At 36.5% G+C, this 17,177-nt stretch overlaps 1 protein-coding gene across 1 annotated transcript in view; it reads right to left on the bottom strand.

Annotated features, from left to right (window-relative positions):
- DNAH5 (dynein axonemal heavy chain 5) overlaps positions 1 to 17,177 on the bottom strand; it is a 125,431-nt gene that overhangs the window by 14,269 nt on the left and 93,985 nt on the right. Inside the window, 12 exon segments of the mRNA XM_068161997.1 lie at positions 308 to 553; positions 2,028 to 2,177; positions 2,959 to 3,080; positions 4,077 to 4,267; positions 4,690 to 4,804; positions 5,864 to 6,107; positions 11,600 to 11,782; positions 12,201 to 12,356; positions 13,370 to 13,686; positions 15,182 to 15,317; positions 15,616 to 15,753; positions 16,625 to 16,804. Of these exon segments, the coding sequence (XP_068018098.1) occupies positions 308 to 553; positions 2,028 to 2,177; positions 2,959 to 3,080; positions 4,077 to 4,267; positions 4,690 to 4,804; positions 5,864 to 6,107; positions 11,600 to 11,782; positions 12,201 to 12,356; positions 13,370 to 13,686; positions 15,182 to 15,317; positions 15,616 to 15,753; positions 16,625 to 16,804 (2,178 nt within the window).

Raw genomic sequence — 17,177 nt, 5'->3', positions numbered from 1 at the left:
TGCTGAAGAATATTTAATATTAATGCAATCCAAACAATTAACACAGCAGTGTGTTCAGCAGTCAATAGCCTACAACCAAAACTTCATTTTATGAAAACCACTGATACCTGCACAGTCCCAAAAAGCTTGTTGCAGCCAATTACATGACTGAAAAAACCAGTTCTATTGCTCAGGACAATTATTTCTACCAATAAATATATGCTTTTGAATTAGCATTAACTACTCACCAACTTCATTTCATGATAGAATTTTCATTTCTATGATTTTAATGCAGATACCAAAAACAAATCAAATTTTAATCTCTTACGTGAGCCATTGTCTGATGTAGAAGCTTACGAGCATGGATCTCTTGCCCCTGGCCCATGGAAAGACAATGTGTCTCTGTCTTCAGTCTTCTTCCCAAAGCAATAATTGAGTCCATAGGATCAGAGCCCACAGAAAGCAAGCATATGAGAGGAGTACGTGGATCTGACTCTTCCCATGTCTTCTCCAAGTCTAAGATGACTCCCTCCACATATTTCTCCCCCATGGTGTCAATGATGTATTTTCTTGCCTATATTAGAAAGGGTAAATTTAACTTGTTATGTAACCATTTAATACTGTTTTCTTCTAAGCGTAAATCCAACCTAGAAGTAAACTGAAGAGCAAAGAGCAAACATGCAAATTTATTTTTACATATTAATATAGCACACTGTCTTTGAAGGTGTTATTTATTACAGCCTTATTAGACCAGTTAAGGCTTAACAAATAATTATTCTATTACATATATCTGCATGTAATATTATATATAACACCTATAATTACAGTATAGCATTATTAAACCTTTATGAAGATTTAAATATGCTATCTCCACTAGACTGCATAACTCCTAAGTCTAGCTTTCCTTTCCAAGTACTAGAGAAAAGAGAAGGAAAGTATGGAATATATGCCTCAAAGGTTTTGGCTCTCTCCCACCTTCATATTTGAACAATAAATTAATGATGGAAATTACTATTACAAAGTAGAAGATGCAGAGGATCAGGTGAAGATCAACTCTGTTATTGCTTATTTAGTTTGAAAGTTGTTGTATTATTATTCCTTTTCACTAAGAAACAGAAAGGGCTCTTTCAAATAGTCTGAGACTATTTTTATCATATTCTTTCTTATTGCATTGCTTTTGGTTTAGAACCATATTCCCATTAAAACCACTGCATTACTTCTCAGAGAGAAAAAGATATTCAGCATTTAGCACTTGATAAACTGTCAGTTTTCATTAAAACATAGTAAATTGAAAATGTATCTTGCCTCCATTAACAGAACTAAGGAACTATTTTTGCATGATTGGTTTCAGGCATTTAATGCACATGTGAAAGACTTACACAGCATCATTTTTAGTGATGCAGTCTGACTTCAGTAAACTGCCAAGTATTGCACTGAATCTAGCAGCAATTGCATAAGTTTTACTTTTTTTTTTGCACTGGAAAAAATCAAGATTAAGAATAGAATCCTGGAATCTGATGTTTTACAAAATAATAAGTTTAACCATTTAATAAACTTTAATTTTACATTTCTCTATTTTCTAAATAGATGGCTTTAAATAAAAGACTTTAAGCAGACCTTGATATGGATTTTTTGCAATGTAGGTCTAATTTTTCCATACAAGAAATGATTCCCCAGTTTTCATTTATTTGTTTCATTGTTTCCAATTGTTTTGTTTTCTCTTAGCCAACTGAGATAAAAATCATGAAAATATTTTACTTCAGCCTAACATAAGAACACTTTTATAATTCTAAGTAGTAATACCAGTGAAGGCAAAAATACCTCCTGAATTGATAAAGAAGAAGTGGATAAATACATGTTTCCAAATAAAATCCTGTCACCTTAGTAAAATCGTGGGCTAATATTATTCAATATATTGGAATAATTTTGTCAACACTGCATAAATTGCCTGAGAAGAAGTTTAGAGCTAAACTGAAAAGGTACCAAATTGCAATTCTGTAACTATTCCAATGACACCTAAATAGACTATATTTGTTATATAAATGTACCTGAGCTATGGTCCTGTCAGGGCACCAGGATCTGATAAGAAGAAGATGTCTGAAGCAGTCCAGGGATTGACTATAGCCACTAGGAACCAGTTCTTCTTCAGGATTCTCACTATCAAACCAGATTTTCCACTGTTTCTCTGTTCTGGAAATCTGCATTTATACAATCAAAGGAGTAAATTTCTCTAAACAGACAAGTCACATTCTGACTGCCACTGGGTCACAAACTTTTAATGAGGGTCATAGTTTCATTCAGGGTTGGAAGGGACCACAAGGATCATCTAGTTCCAACCCCCCTGCCATGGGCAGGGACACCCCACACTAGATCAGCCTGGCCAGAGCCTCATCCAGCCTGCTCTTAAACATCCCCAGGGATGGGGCCTCGACCACCTCCCTGGACAACCCACTCCAGGGTCTCACCACTCCCACGGTGACAGACATGGGTCAGAGACACATAATCCACACACAGGCATTTGTTTTAGCAATGTTAGTACACAGATTTAGTAATTCTACTTAAAAACAAACAAACAAACAAATAAAAAAACCCCAGCAACACCAAAAAGCAGATAAGCTTTCAAATTTTAGGTACAAAATTGTAGAAGGCGGCAATGCTTTTATTCATACTCTGAAAAAATGAGCTACTGCTCAGTGTTTTCCATTAATGATAAAATGGGATTGTTAGGTCAGAACACAGATAGGCTTAGACATAGCTCTGACAACACTAGGTGTGTATCCCAATTGTATCCCAATCTGAAAGTATAATTATACAGGGTGTGAAATTTTCTCCTCTGTTACTAAGCAGCTGGGGCCACAACTGTGGCCATCTGCTGGTAGTTTCATTCTGTTCTATAAAACAAGCTAGTTTCCCATATGCCTTGACCACTACCAGGCAACCACTGTCAAACGACATTAAGTTTAAAAAGCTCTTACTTACTTGATTAAGAATGTCTGAAAATTGTTTAAGCTTACTGAGCTCCACTAAGTTCAACCAAGTCATATCCAGAATCCATTTAGCTGGTTTAGGAGGACAGGCTTTAAGGTCCAGGGAAGCACCACCTGGAAGAAATTCAGGATTAGCTAAAACTAGAACTGTTGGAGACATGCAAAAGACAAAAAAAAATATTACACTACACATTGCAAGACTATATTCACATGACTAAGTCTTCTCAGTTTGCAGAATGACTGCTTAATAACTAAGGACAGTCAGAAAGAAATTTCTGAGGTAGACTGAAAAAAAAAGGGTGGAGAAGAAAAAAGCCACAAGAATCCAGACTTTCAGCCATGAGAGTTCAAGGTTTCTCTACCTTACAAACTCACACCTTCTTTGGTGAAGAAGAGTTTATAGTTTGTCATAATTATTTTTTTCTTTGTGTACATTATGCTTATTTTTGCTAACCAGCTCTTTTAAAGATTTAATATTTCTTTGTGTAATGTACCTGGAAATAAATACTTGTCAGGAAAATATATTCTGAAGATTCAACACAGAAAATGTAACACTTATAATCCATAAATAAATGTTGCCTAGAAAACCAAGTGTGTTGGGAAGATAACACAAAGTTATTCCAAGCTTTCAAGTGAAAATGCACAGTGTTTGCACACAGCTAAGACTAAAGTTATGCTACATTCAGCTAAGAGTGTGAGCCTTTTAAACCATTAACATTGCTTTTTGTTCCTATCTGCTTATTCATCCTCCCACAATTACCAAATCAACTAAAAGATGTTTAGTATATTTATAAATAATCTAGGTCAAACACATATCTGATGTTATCTGAGTGGCAGATATAAATATCACCTGAAAGAATACGCAATTTGTCTTTTAAATTCTTTTGATGCTCAAGGGTATATTTATCTATATTCAGTGTGCTATTATAAATGAGAACTACTATACAACCTTGTCTATCACCAGGCCAGACAGATGAGCACGTATTCTTTTGACTGACTGCCTTGTCATGTGCAAATGGAACCATTGGGTTGGCTAGGAGATATAACTGCAGCTCAAAAAATTTCCTACAATAATACACTCTCTACTTAAAACTGTTCTGTAGTTCCAACCTTTAATAAGTGTCAGAAATTCTTCGTGTTCCACTCTGTTTCTTTGTATATCAATCTTCAGTGTAAGTAATAAGGTGAAAAGAAATTTGTGTTCCTCATAGAGTCCTCGAGTGGTATATTTGAAGACTTCGTATGTCATATGTTCAATAATATTAGTAATCCTCTTGCTAGTCACAGGGCTCTTGGTAGCTCTGTTGGAAGAAATTATTACAGGGAACACTATGTGAAAGACAAAAAAACATAGTTCAGAATTCTCAAAAGAGGAAAAAATCACAAATCACAAATGGAACACCAGACAGCTAGCTAGCAGCAACTTGCAGATTGAAGGAGCAACAAAAAAAATCCTTTCTCATCAAGCCTTTCTGCATAACTGAAAATCAACACAGTATAATAGCTATTAATTACCTAATGCATAATTTTTAAGGACTCTAAGTACATGTGAGTGCTCATTGCCTTGGTAAAGGCTTAAGGGTATTTAAACTGAAAATTCCTGCCAAGATCGTTACAAGCAACTGTTCTTTCTGTTTTCTTTCTTTACAACAAATCTTTACTGTACAACAATCACCTCCAGGACTGCTTAAATACAAATTATGCTTATTGTTAGCTAAATTACCTGGCGACAGAGAGGTCAAAAAGCCCCAAAAACTGCCGAAGTGAAGTTTGATACATCACATTGACCATGCTCATCTCAGTAATGAGGAAGTATAAGATGCTACCTCGAGCTGCAACTGAAGAACAGGAGGAAAGACTGTGTTCAACAGTAGAAATGCAGAGCAGAAAATTTTAACTCCCTACAGCAAGCAGAGTGAGTTTAAGTCTAACTCATTAATTCTAACCAATTAAAACATTAATCTTCATTTATACATCAGCAAACCCACCCCACCCCCTTTTCTGTAATTAATGCATCCTAAGTAAAGCTAGACTTGCAAATATGAACATATTTGGAAAACATCTGGATGGCATACTGCAATGTTAACATCATCTCTAGAACATAAAAAAGGTAAGATGGTTTGAAGTACTTCTTGACTACCTGAACAAATTTCTCTTTACAGACCTTTACAGGAGTCATATAAAAGCCAAATTAACTATATTGATTTGACTTATCCACTGATTTAACTTATTTCGGCAGTCATTTAGTTTTGAACACAAAGCTTTTACAAAAGCTGCAATGATTTCTGGTACACTAACTGTGCCATTTTACAGATTTCCTAAAGTCCAGGTATAAGACTTAATTGCAGAGTTGTTAGGTTTTTTCACCTGTCAGTTAAAAGCCAACAGACTGATGAAATGTACTGACTACAGTAACTTAAGGATCTATGACAGGATAAACAAAGCATTCATCTAAACAGATACAAAAACCATTTGTGTTTATACCAGCCCCCTAACAGAATGTCAGCATGTTGGATTCAAACATGCAGCTACCCAGATACACTCTTTAGTTTCACTGATAGTCCATAAAAAGTGTCATTTTAATAGAAAAAAGAACAACCAGACAATTTTCTTAACTAGTAGACTAGACAGACAGGTACACCTGTATGGAGTACTGGGAAGTCTGGAGAGAGAACAGATCATTCCATTTTATAAATTTCACATGAAATGTAACATTAACTCTTTTCACCATTGTAGTTCAAAATACTATTTCCTAGATACATTTTATTGACAGGAAAACACACATCCTTCTAACCTATCATGGTCTTCCTGATCTCATTCTATCACTTCTCTTGCTCTAAGTATTAGTTTTAACCAAACACTCTAGTCATTTGTCCTTCATCACTACCTTCACTCACCAGGTCTGTACTCTTCACAGGCTGAGTTGATCTGTACTTCAGTTTCTGCAGAAGTTTTCAGTTTCTGTGTTACCTCCTCAGCAGCCTTCTTAGTGTTACTCAGTACATTTGTTAGACTCTCATCATCTGCCAGAGAACCCTTAGTGCTTGTAAGTCGGAACAAAAGGTTGTCCTCTAAGTCTTTAATCCTCCTTTTATTCCTAGCCACATCTTCAATAAGATTTGTTCTTTCTCTCTCCAGTTCCTGTTAGAATATATGGTAATATTTGGAAAACAGAAGAGTAATCAAAAATCAAACTAAAAGAAGATAATCAGTTTTAAACATACTGATCCTACTAAAACAATACAAGTCAAGAGTAACTGCATTAATTTGGGGAAAGAATTCCAGCTGTATTTCTGACAGCAGGTCTACTGCCAGATTTCTGATCCTGCTTACATAAGCATGCATGAACAAATCATTTAAGCAAATACTATGGATCATGCTCATATAGCACTCTAATGCAATTAGAAGTTCAGAATAGTAATTGCTTTTTCTTCTCCTTTTGCTTCAAAGTGCAACCATCTTTCCAGGCACAGGATTTTATTTGACTTTATCTAATGCCATCATTACTTACGACCAGTTTTCCAATCACCATATTGAAAAAATAGTCTCAGTAACAATGAGCATGCTTAGCCATTGAATCAAACCTCAAATAGTTCAAGAAGTGCATCTAAAAATACTCCATCAAACAGAGATAACTTCAGTCTCTCACTAAAAGGCTTCACTGATTAAGAAAAAAACCTCAAACATGTAGAATCCAAATGTATTTGTTTCGCTATCTAGTTGATTAATTAATACAAACTAGATGGTATTCATACTTTGCTTTCTAGTGGTCACCTGTGGATACCTGTTGATTAGCAGCTTTGTATTTAAGAAAGAAAAACAAACAAACAAAAACACAAACCCTGTTTAGAATATCTAGAAAAATATGTTCTTCTGAAAAGAGAAAAAGGCCTTTCAGTTCATTCTTAAGCTACTCTTAAAAACTGATTGCAAACGAATCTCTCAAACATAAAAATATTTAATTGAAACAATACAAAATGTTTCCATAAAGTGAAGTAAAATAAATAAAATAGATGTATAGAGAGAAAGGGTTAAAATTCTTTCAGAAGATAAAAATAATATGAATCTTATAAATCACCAAAAAGTGAGCCAGTTGATAGAAATATTATCTGTGTCTATGGAAATACTCCTCTGTTGACAAAGGAGTGATGGGTAGTTTTAGCAATGTTCCTCCGAAGTTGGAAGCTGTGTGTTTACTCCGCCTTTGAAGTCCACTTCAGCACTGCACACAGGCTACTACTATTCTAAAGAAACAGGGATAACAGTAAGGACTAGAGGATCTCATACAGCACTAAGGGCAATATGAAGCTGAGACCTTACAGATTCACAGAATCACCAAGGTTGGGAGAGACCTCAAAGATCATCAAGTCCAACCTGTCACCACAGACCTCATGACTGAACCATGGCACCAAGTGCCACATCCAATCCTCTCTTGACCACCTCCAGGGATGGTGACTCCAACACCTCCCTGGGCAACCCGTTCCAATGACAAATGACTCGCTCGGTGAAGAACTTCCTCCTCACCTCGAGTCTAAACCTCCCCTGGTGCAGCTTGAGACTGTGTCCTCTTGTTCTGGTGCTGGTTGCTTGGGAGAAAAGAGCAACCCCCTCCTGACTACAACCACCTTTCAGGTAGTTGTAGAGGGCAATGAGGTCACCCCTGAGCCTCCTCTTCTCCAGGCTAAACAATCCCAGCTCCCTCAGCCTCTCCTCATAGGGCTTGTGCTCAAGGCCTCTCACCAGCCTTGTTGCCCTCCTCTGGACACGTTCAAGTAATGTCCTTCTTAAACTGAGGAGCCCAGAACTGGACACAGTACTCAAGGAATGGCCTAACCAGTACAGAGTACAGGGGCACAATGATTTCCCTGCTCCTGCTGGCCACACTATTCTTGATGCAGGCCAGGATGCCATTGGTCTTCTTGGCCACCTGTGCACACTGCTGGCTCATGTTCAGGTGGTTGTCAATCAGTACCCCCAGGTCCCTTTCTGTTTGGCATCTCTCCAGCCACTCTGACCCCAGCCTGTAGCACTGCATGGGGTTGCTGTGTCCAAAGTGCAGCACCCGGCACTTGCATTTGTTAAATGTCATCATGTTGGACTCTGCCCATCTGTCCAATCAGTCGAGGTCCCTCTGTGGAGCCCTTCTACCCTCTAATGCAAGGCTTAAGGCAAAGTTTTATTTCCCCCATTTGAGTAGACTTCATTGATACAGATATACAACGCTGTTAAAAATTTTGAATTTATTTCTTTTTTTGCAATATTCTAAACTTGTGGCCTTCTCACTCCCTTATTCTGCTAACACTTCTAAGTTTTTCAAGCATTCTTGTGAAGAAAGTCCCGTTATCTTAAAAACAAAAAAAACAAATTATCCTCATTTCATTCTCAGAATTAGGCTCTTTTCTTGTAACTGTACAAAAGGTATATATCATCATCACTGGGTAGAAAAGATTTAGGAGCATTGTCGTAGAGTAATTAACATACACGAGCTGATGTAATTTTACAGGCTGTACCAAAGAATGCTGGATCTTCTTAATATTCATAAAATATAAAAGCTGCTACATAGCTTATATCATGCTGTCACAAGATGATTCACAAGTGCAAGAATTTGCATCAACTGTTCCTTATGAGACTTGAGGCTTTTGCCACCACAAATTGTGAAATATGAAAATTCAAAAAGTCATAAATATTTCTTGTATATTATCTTTCTACTGACCTGACTTATCTATTTCTACAACACTAAATAAACAAGGTTTTTGTCAGAATACATGACAGCTCATGTATCAAAGCCATCATATTAAAACAGTACAAGTTATACCACATTTAGATATATACATATAAAATCTCTCAAACCCAATTATTCCAATAAATAGAGTAGAATTACATTTATACCAGCTATCCTTTGACCTTCTTATGCTTAGCTCACGTCATGCAAAATGGTTTAATATTCTGGTAGAAAGGAAGAATACAGTACCAGTATTCTTATCAATAATGAATCAGTCTTTAAGATGCATAACACAGATTCTACCAATGGGCATACCAGACAACATAGGAATGAAAAGCCAGACATTGTAGAATGTTTAAATGATGTGCTGTAAACTCTTTTTCTCACTGCATGTCTAAATCTCATTCATTCCAAGTGCAGAACTGTATTAGAGACAGCGGAATGATGAGAATATATATGTGCATACAAACCTTGAATCATTAACTTCAGAGAGTCAGAAGTTACACACATACATTCTAATATTGGATATCATAAAACAAAGCAGTATGTGGGTCTACTACTCTGAGAAGCCGGTCCAGAGAGCATAGTATATCCACACATTAAATATTCACGTTTAGAGACAAAGATACCGCAGAGTAGCAGGATAATCTTAGTCTGGAAGGGACTTTCAGAAATCAACTAGTCCAGACCACTGCTCAAACAAGGTCTTTGCTCAGTTGCTCAGGGTCATGTCCAGTTAAGTCTTGAACCCCTCCAAGAGATTCCACAACATTCCAGATTCCCCAACATTCCTGGGTAACCTGTTCCAGTTTTGACTACTCAACATAATTACTTATTTCCTAATACTTGATTAGAATTTCCCGTGTTTCAATTTGAGGCCATTACTTCTCCGTCTATTGCTTTGCCCCTCTGAGAAAAATTCAGCTCCTATCTTTTCTGTGTACTCCAAAAAGGCATACAGCACTTACAATGACTGGAGGAATTTGCTGATAAAATGACCATCATCTTGAAGAATACATTGTATTGCAGGGCCTAAAAGTGAAGTTTGGATTTGTGAATGCACACATCATGGCATGTGGGTTTACAAGCAGTCAGTGGTTGAAGGGAAGCTGATGGTGCAATAAAGCTGTCTGACTAAATACAAGCCTTCATAAAAGAATGGGGTATTATTTATCTCATGAGATCTGTAGACTGGTCAGTAATGAAGTGCAACTACTTGACATTAACAAGATGACCAAGGCCCTTAAGGAAGAATATCTTACACTGAGGACAGGTGGAGAAGAAGAATGGGAGGACTGCAACATATGCCACAATAAGGGAACAAACATTCCTCTTTCGTGAACGTTTACTGCAGCTGTTACCAGAATCTTAGTAAATATGCAGCCATAGATGTGTAGTGTCTCATGATTTCAAATATAGTAGTTACAGGGATTTAGGTGTCCAGTAGTTCAAAAGACATCAAGCAGCATCCCTACAGAACTGCTGGTGGCATGTTTATTGGGATTGTCATCATGAACTTGGACTAACTCATCTGCAATGGTAGGTAGTTAGCACATTTCCCCTCAGAGCAAAGAACTAAGTCTGAACCTTCCGCACCAGTTTATGTTGCCATGAGCTCCACAGTGTATAGACAGAAGAACATCAGGTTTTATTCCAGGGCCTTTTCTTTTTCACAGGTCATTATCATGAGGTTGTAACTCACTGAGACAGGAAAAATAAGGTGAGTATGGTAGAGTTGAACAGTAAAGACAAGTAGAAAATTAAGCTTGGATGAGTCCGTTTCTTCTGTGACAGCTTTTAAACCATCATAAACAGATTATAGTAAGAATAATCACAATAGAGACAAGAAGTTACCCTGTGTGGTGGTAGGGCCAAATGGGCCCAGCACAAGCCCAGACAGGTCCTGGTATGTCTAGACATGGTCCCACTCTCCCCCTGCCCTCTTGCAGGAGTGCGGGGTAATGTGGGAAAAGGAATAAAGGAATAAGTCTGGTAAACAAAGTCTCCCTTTGGGGTAAGAGCACAGGCACTGGGTATGCTTCTCCTAGACCAGGCCTATGTTTCTGCCTTTTATGGTCACAGCCTGGCAAAATCCCATTTCATTGGGTAACTGTTTGCTGGCTTCAGTTGCCCTATTGGCCCAACTGAATCTCAGGCAAGTAATAAATACTGGCTGAATTATATTCACCTTGTCTTGCCTGGACTCACCTGCCTGGATGCTCCTTGCTGCAAGTCACCCTGTCCAAGACCTGGGATAGAAGCCACAAGCCTTACTTACTGCAAGCCCAAGAAGCTATGAGGTTTAGAAGCCAAGCCTCGCTTGCCTTGTAACTGGAATTCATGCTGTGCCTATGTTTACCCAAGAAGACAGGAGAGCCCTTTGTGGAAACACATCATAACGCCCGCCATCCTGCTGAAGCCAGACCAGCCATCGAGACCACGTGGCATCCCTACTGGCAACCAGCCATACCAGGTGCACAAGAGTGCCCCAAAAGCTTCAACAGCTAATATACAGCAGCAGCGCTGCCCCTACTTGGGTGGAACTCATGCATTTACAGTTCTTGTCAAGTCTTGCCCTGTGGTCAAGCACCATATTGCACTGGGGATTCTCTTTTCCATTTTTTTTCCTGTTTTGCTTAAAATTGCTATATTTTCTAAATACTATACATTCCCATTGCAAATATATACTCCAGATGTACACTGAACCCATTTAATACATTGCTGGCTAATCTTCATATTCATAGAAAATATTGGTATTTTATTAATATTCATATTTCCATAGTAATTTTCATATATTCATAACACCCTGCAACATCAGAACAGAAAGTAATAAAGTAAAATGAAAACAAAACCTTCTACAGGTAAATGTCAAGTTGTGTAGCTAGGGAAAAGATACAATTAATTCTTTTACCTCTTTCTCTGTGAGAATGACTCTGCCTAAGAGTTGATTTTCAAGACCTTTCATGGTCACAGTAAAGTCAATGATGGAGGTTTGAGCACTAATTTCAGGAGAGTAACCTGGATTTGGCAGTTTTGTAGTAATGTAAAGTCTGAAGCCATTCATAACATCTACTTCTTTATCACCAACCTTCACCTTAAGAAAAGTATTAAAAAAAAAGGTTATTAGAAAGAATTGTTGAGATATCAAGAACCAGTACACACACTTTGAGATACTACATACAGAAACAAGGGTTACATTTTCCAAAGGGTAAAAAAATCCTGCTTCAAATTGTATGATGCAAAGAATGTGTTGAGAATATCTATAGAACACTTTACATGACTCATTCATGAATTATTTCAAAATGTTTAATTTTTCATATGCACAGGGATAAGGTTAATGTATTAACTATTTGTGATCTTACAAGCTACTTTTTCATGTCAGTATTACTCAAATTTAAATGCAAATTTAGTATTTTTTAGTCATATACTTATTAGGGTTTATTCCGCTGAGGGAAAAGGGTGAGGGGGTGGAGGAGATAGGGAGAAACAAGTGTTTCCACTTTAATTTTTACCTTGTTGGTTGAACCTGTTTTAATGAAGTTTCTTTCCAAAACATTATCAAGTGCTGGGTCAAGCTCTTCTCCAACATCTTCTATCAAAAGAGGTCTTCCTAAGGAAAGGCTGTCTTCTAAATGATTTCTAAAATATTTGTGATTCAAGGAAGTGATCTAAAAATACAGTCATGAACCTATGTTACACTGTGCCCAGTTACCAAGCTTTTTGTGTATTTTATGTTTATAAATTACTGTATTTTATTTAAATTCATGAAAAAATCAATTATCCTGTGGCTAGACTATGATTAAGACAAAGATTGTGACTACAAGAAAGCATATCATCAGTGTACAATAATCTCAGATTTCACTGAATGCAAACTCCTATTTCCCAACTGCAAAAGCAGTTGAATTTAAAGGTTTCATATGCTATAAGTGCGGCTAGAACAGAAGTCCAGAGGAACCTTTTAATACCTTCAATTTTATCTTAGATAACATCCCCAACTGAAATTTTCAACTTGTGGTTGTAGCACATCCAGTATTGTTTATAACACCATAGTTAAAGCACCTCAGCATAAAGATCATCAGAAGGTTCTGTATTGAGATAATCAATATGAAAGTAGTTGCCTAATATTACTCTCAGAGCCACCCTATTCAGATTATTTGAGCTCATTTTTATCTTTTTCAGGGATGTCTTTTTAAAAATATGGATTATTGGTGTGATTATAATTGTAGCAAACATCAACTTTCTTTTGCCTGTTTTCCCATTTGCATTGAATTGGTTATCTTGCCTCAGACTGCACATTGCTGCAACACTGGCTTCCTTGTACACCTGTAGAATATTTAGCACTTGATGTCCATACTAAGACAACAAGACTAAAAGATTATAAAAATGCCATGCAGTGAATCTCAATTTTTAAACATTTATATGAACCTGCATTAATCACTTATCCAGGGTATTTTTCTAATGCTTGTAGTATTTTACAAACATGCTCCATTACCCTGTTTTCCCAAATGTATGTTTCTTTAAGATTAATTAACAGCAAAGGTATGTTTTCATATCTAGCCACTTCTCAAATCCATCAGTACATATCTGAGATATCCTTCATACCCAGGCAAGACATTTCATTCAAATGACATTTGCTAAATATTATTTCAATGGATTATGAAAGCATCAGCATTCCTATTACCTGAAGTTCATTTTTGCCTTCTTTATTTTTAATCCAAATTTTACCCTGCACCTGTGGATCGATTAATAAAGGATAACGAGATGCTTTAGTCACAATGATTCCATTCTGTATTGATAAGTCATCATTTGGTAATCCATGCAGGTTCCATTCACTGATAGTTGGAACATCAGTCAACATTTCTATGACGTTAAAATTGTTACTGAAGGGGATTTTTCGTCTTTTCATTTCCTTTTGCCAGTCATTTAACAGCAGGTTGCGGAACTCTTGGTTAAAAGGACCAGAATAGGACACAAAAGCTGTAGCCAAGAGTACATCACCTTAAAAAGAAACCAACAACAACAAAATAAAATAACAAAACAACACAACTTTGTCAATTCTCTTTATGAACAAGCTGTCTCTCTATCTAGCTGTTATATGGTTTGGCTGATAAATTAAAACCACATTTTGACCCATAAAAATGACAAACCAGCCTTTTTCCAAAGGCTCACAAAATAACAAGTCAGTGCTACATTTGATGTTACATGTACTTTACCCTTACAACTGTGGAAATCACGAAGTGGACACCTGGCAGACAGTCAAGGTCAACCCAACATAAACATGATCCCCCTATTCCAAACACCAGATCCTACACAAGCAGGACATACTGGAATAAACTTGAGCATAAACTTCCCATTCCAGTATTTCCCTGCACAATCACAAGAAGAGGCTAAAACAATACTTTTGGGGAGAAAAACCTCTTATTTAGGAATCTTAATTAAGAACAAAGCGATTATAATTATTATACTAATACTAAAAAGTTGTAACAGGTACTATAACAGAGGTAGTAAGTGTGACAAGCTTTAATCTTCTGGGCAGCTTCGGAACCACCTACCTAAGTTTCATGACACCATCATTTTTGGGTCGTTTCCTTTAGTTGAGTGCAGGGTTTTTTGTACCTCTGAACTGGAGAACATACTACACTTTAATACTGACTACTAGTGTTTTTTACACTTTTTGTAGCTATCTATAAAAACCCCACAATGAGTATGTGGGGAAGGTATTTGGAATTTGAGGCTGTTAATAATAGATGTACGCATATTGTGCCACTAAATAATATAAAACCTAAATAAAACAAGATCTAATAAATAAATAACAAATAAATATCTAATAAATAAAACCTAAATAAAACAAGATCTAATAAAAAATAATAAATAAATATCTAATAAATAAAACCTAAATAAAACAAGATCTAATTTTTAACAGCATGTCAAAGCTAAACTTCAGACCACAGTAAAGCAATAGATACAATTAATTTATGCATTATTTATTGCAAAGTACTTCAGTTTCCAAATGTATATTTATAATACAAAAATTTTCTGAGAAACAAAAGTGTTATGAACATTAGTAACTGCAATTAAAAATATTCTACATCTAAATGTCAGTGCCTGAATATCAGTCCCTCTATATGTATTCTGAGCTATTGACAGTTTATTGGCACTTGAAAACATATCACTTGCTTTGGAATGCTGCCTACAAATATCAGTCAAGTTAAAACATCAATGTCCCAAGCATGCAGTGCATGCTATGCTCACAAAGTAAAAGCCCACACAGAATGCAGTACTGGGGTTTTTTTGTATGAACTTCATCTCATACTGTATTTTTTACTTACCAGTGCTTTAGCAAGAGAACTAACAGCAACTGCCCTCATTTTAGCAGCAGGCAAATTAAGCTACAAAGGAAAAGGCTGAAATGCTGAATGTTCTCAGTTCCACAACCTATTACAAGTTAAGTGACTAACAAAATTCCAAGTTTGAAAGTATGGAAAAAACTTACCCACTAGCCTCTTGGTTTGCACAGCAAATTCTTTACTTTGTTCTGTCCACCTTTCTTTTTCACCTGCTAAACCACATATAAGACTTGAGGCAGTTTGCATTTTATGACGGCAACGCTCAGCATCATCAAGCAAAGTCTAGAGAAAAATATACAACAAAACATATAATTTACAGTCATGTGTCTGATTCCCACTGTAAGGGACCAAAGATAGTTATATGTGGCTCAACATCATTAGGAGAATCATTTGGGATAATCATTTGGGATAGGAGGAGCAGACCCACAGCAAAGAGGAACAGCAAATAGCATCTAAATAATATCTGTCTCTTATCCTCTGCTCATAAACATTCTTTCCAAAGAATAACAATGAAACTGAGAGAATGCATTAAGTTTTCTTTAAAGTAAGGGCGGCAGCTTTTCTGTGAAGAAGGGTTCACCTGTTTTTCTCTCATTGCGCTTTCATAATCTGCCTGCACAATATCTAACTCTTCTTGCTTGGCACTCAGTTCTTCTTCAGCTTTCTGCAGATCCAGCATAGCAGTGCTTAGGCGATTTTCCTGGATTGCTAGATTAGCCTACAAATAAAGAGGTGTGTTCATACATACAGCATGTCAAAGATTTGCCACCACATTTCTCAGCGTTTTACTGTGCTATATTTCAAAATCAAACTGCTCAACAGATATTTCATCATTCATTAAAACATTTTAATTGTGTAACAAATTACTTATTGCAGGTAGCTGCAGTTAAGCAGTTGGTCTAACATCAATTAGAAAACAATCATTAGAAAAACAACTGGGAATATCAGCTACTCTCCATCTGACGCCAAAGTTAGTCTGATCTGGGCTACAAAAAAGGCTGATGCCACTAGAACCTACTTAATTTCTCCAACCTAAATAAGGGTACTACCTATAAATACAAATTTTCCTTCTTGGTCACTACTATTATAAATATAAGTTACTCTGTTAAAATCATACCTGACCTAGCTCTTTCTGACTGTCATTTTTACCATTCAAAATCTGTTCAGGCCTGTTTCTCTCTCAATAACACTGTTTGACAGAGTCTCTGAATGGTCCTTTTGCAAACTGAATTCTGGAACATTAGAATAACCAGATCTTGATGTTTTCCAACTTAATTTTTGATTAAGAGAAAGCAACTGGAATATTGAATTAAACTAGATGACAGCTGCTTCAACCCCATTCAGAAGGAAATTAAGAGACATAAAACTGCACCAGTTCCATAATTTTGACAATACACAAGTGGTAGCACATTTTAAATCTATTTTACCATTGAGTTAGTATTTTCAAGATAATAAACTCCTACAAAGCATGGCACCAACTGTAATAAGGCACTTGATGCTCCCAGCAGACGAAATCCTCAAGTGCACACAAAGCAGGAAGAGAAGAGGCAAAGGGTATCTGTGTGCCTCCCACTGATTAACAAACTTACCTTCAAAGGTAATACTTCTTTGTTGATGGAAAAAAACACAGCCATAGCTTTGGTCCATGAGCAAAGGCCAGCAACATTCCCACATACTCTCCTAGCTGTTTCAATGTTGTAGTCCACCATTTCAAAATAAGGGCTCAGAAGTTCTACCATTTCTTCATTAATCGTGTCCTTCGGAAATTGCTTTTTAAAAAAGTGCAATATGCATAATGTGTGTAATACACATAAACTATAAATACATGTATTTCATCACACACAGAACATTACCAAGACCACAAATGCTACAAACAGCTAACATGAAGTTCTCTGTTGCATTCATCTTTGAGAGCTTGTCAAACCGTGTTCTGTATTACAATATGCAAAAGTTTGCCTTCATTTATGAACTTGTCTTTCCTGCACTGTCCACCACCACTGCACAGCTAATTGTTGATATAAATTATCACTGATACCATGCTTAAATTCCATTTTCCTTAGGACTGAATACATAATTTAATCTTCAAAAATAAAAGGAGACCTTAGCTCCAGTTCATAAGCATACATTCTACAAGGCAGCAAA

Source organism: Melanerpes formicivorus, unplaced genomic scaffold, assembly GCF_026170545.1.
Source record: "Melanerpes formicivorus ecotype bairdi unplaced genomic scaffold, bMelFor1.0.p_v2 SCAF_61, whole genome shotgun sequence".
Classification (NCBI taxonomy): domain Eukaryota; kingdom Metazoa; phylum Chordata; class Aves; order Piciformes; family Picidae; genus Melanerpes; species Melanerpes formicivorus.
Note: the sequence above shows the minus strand (reverse complement) of the source record. Positions and strands in the feature narration are given on the sequence as shown.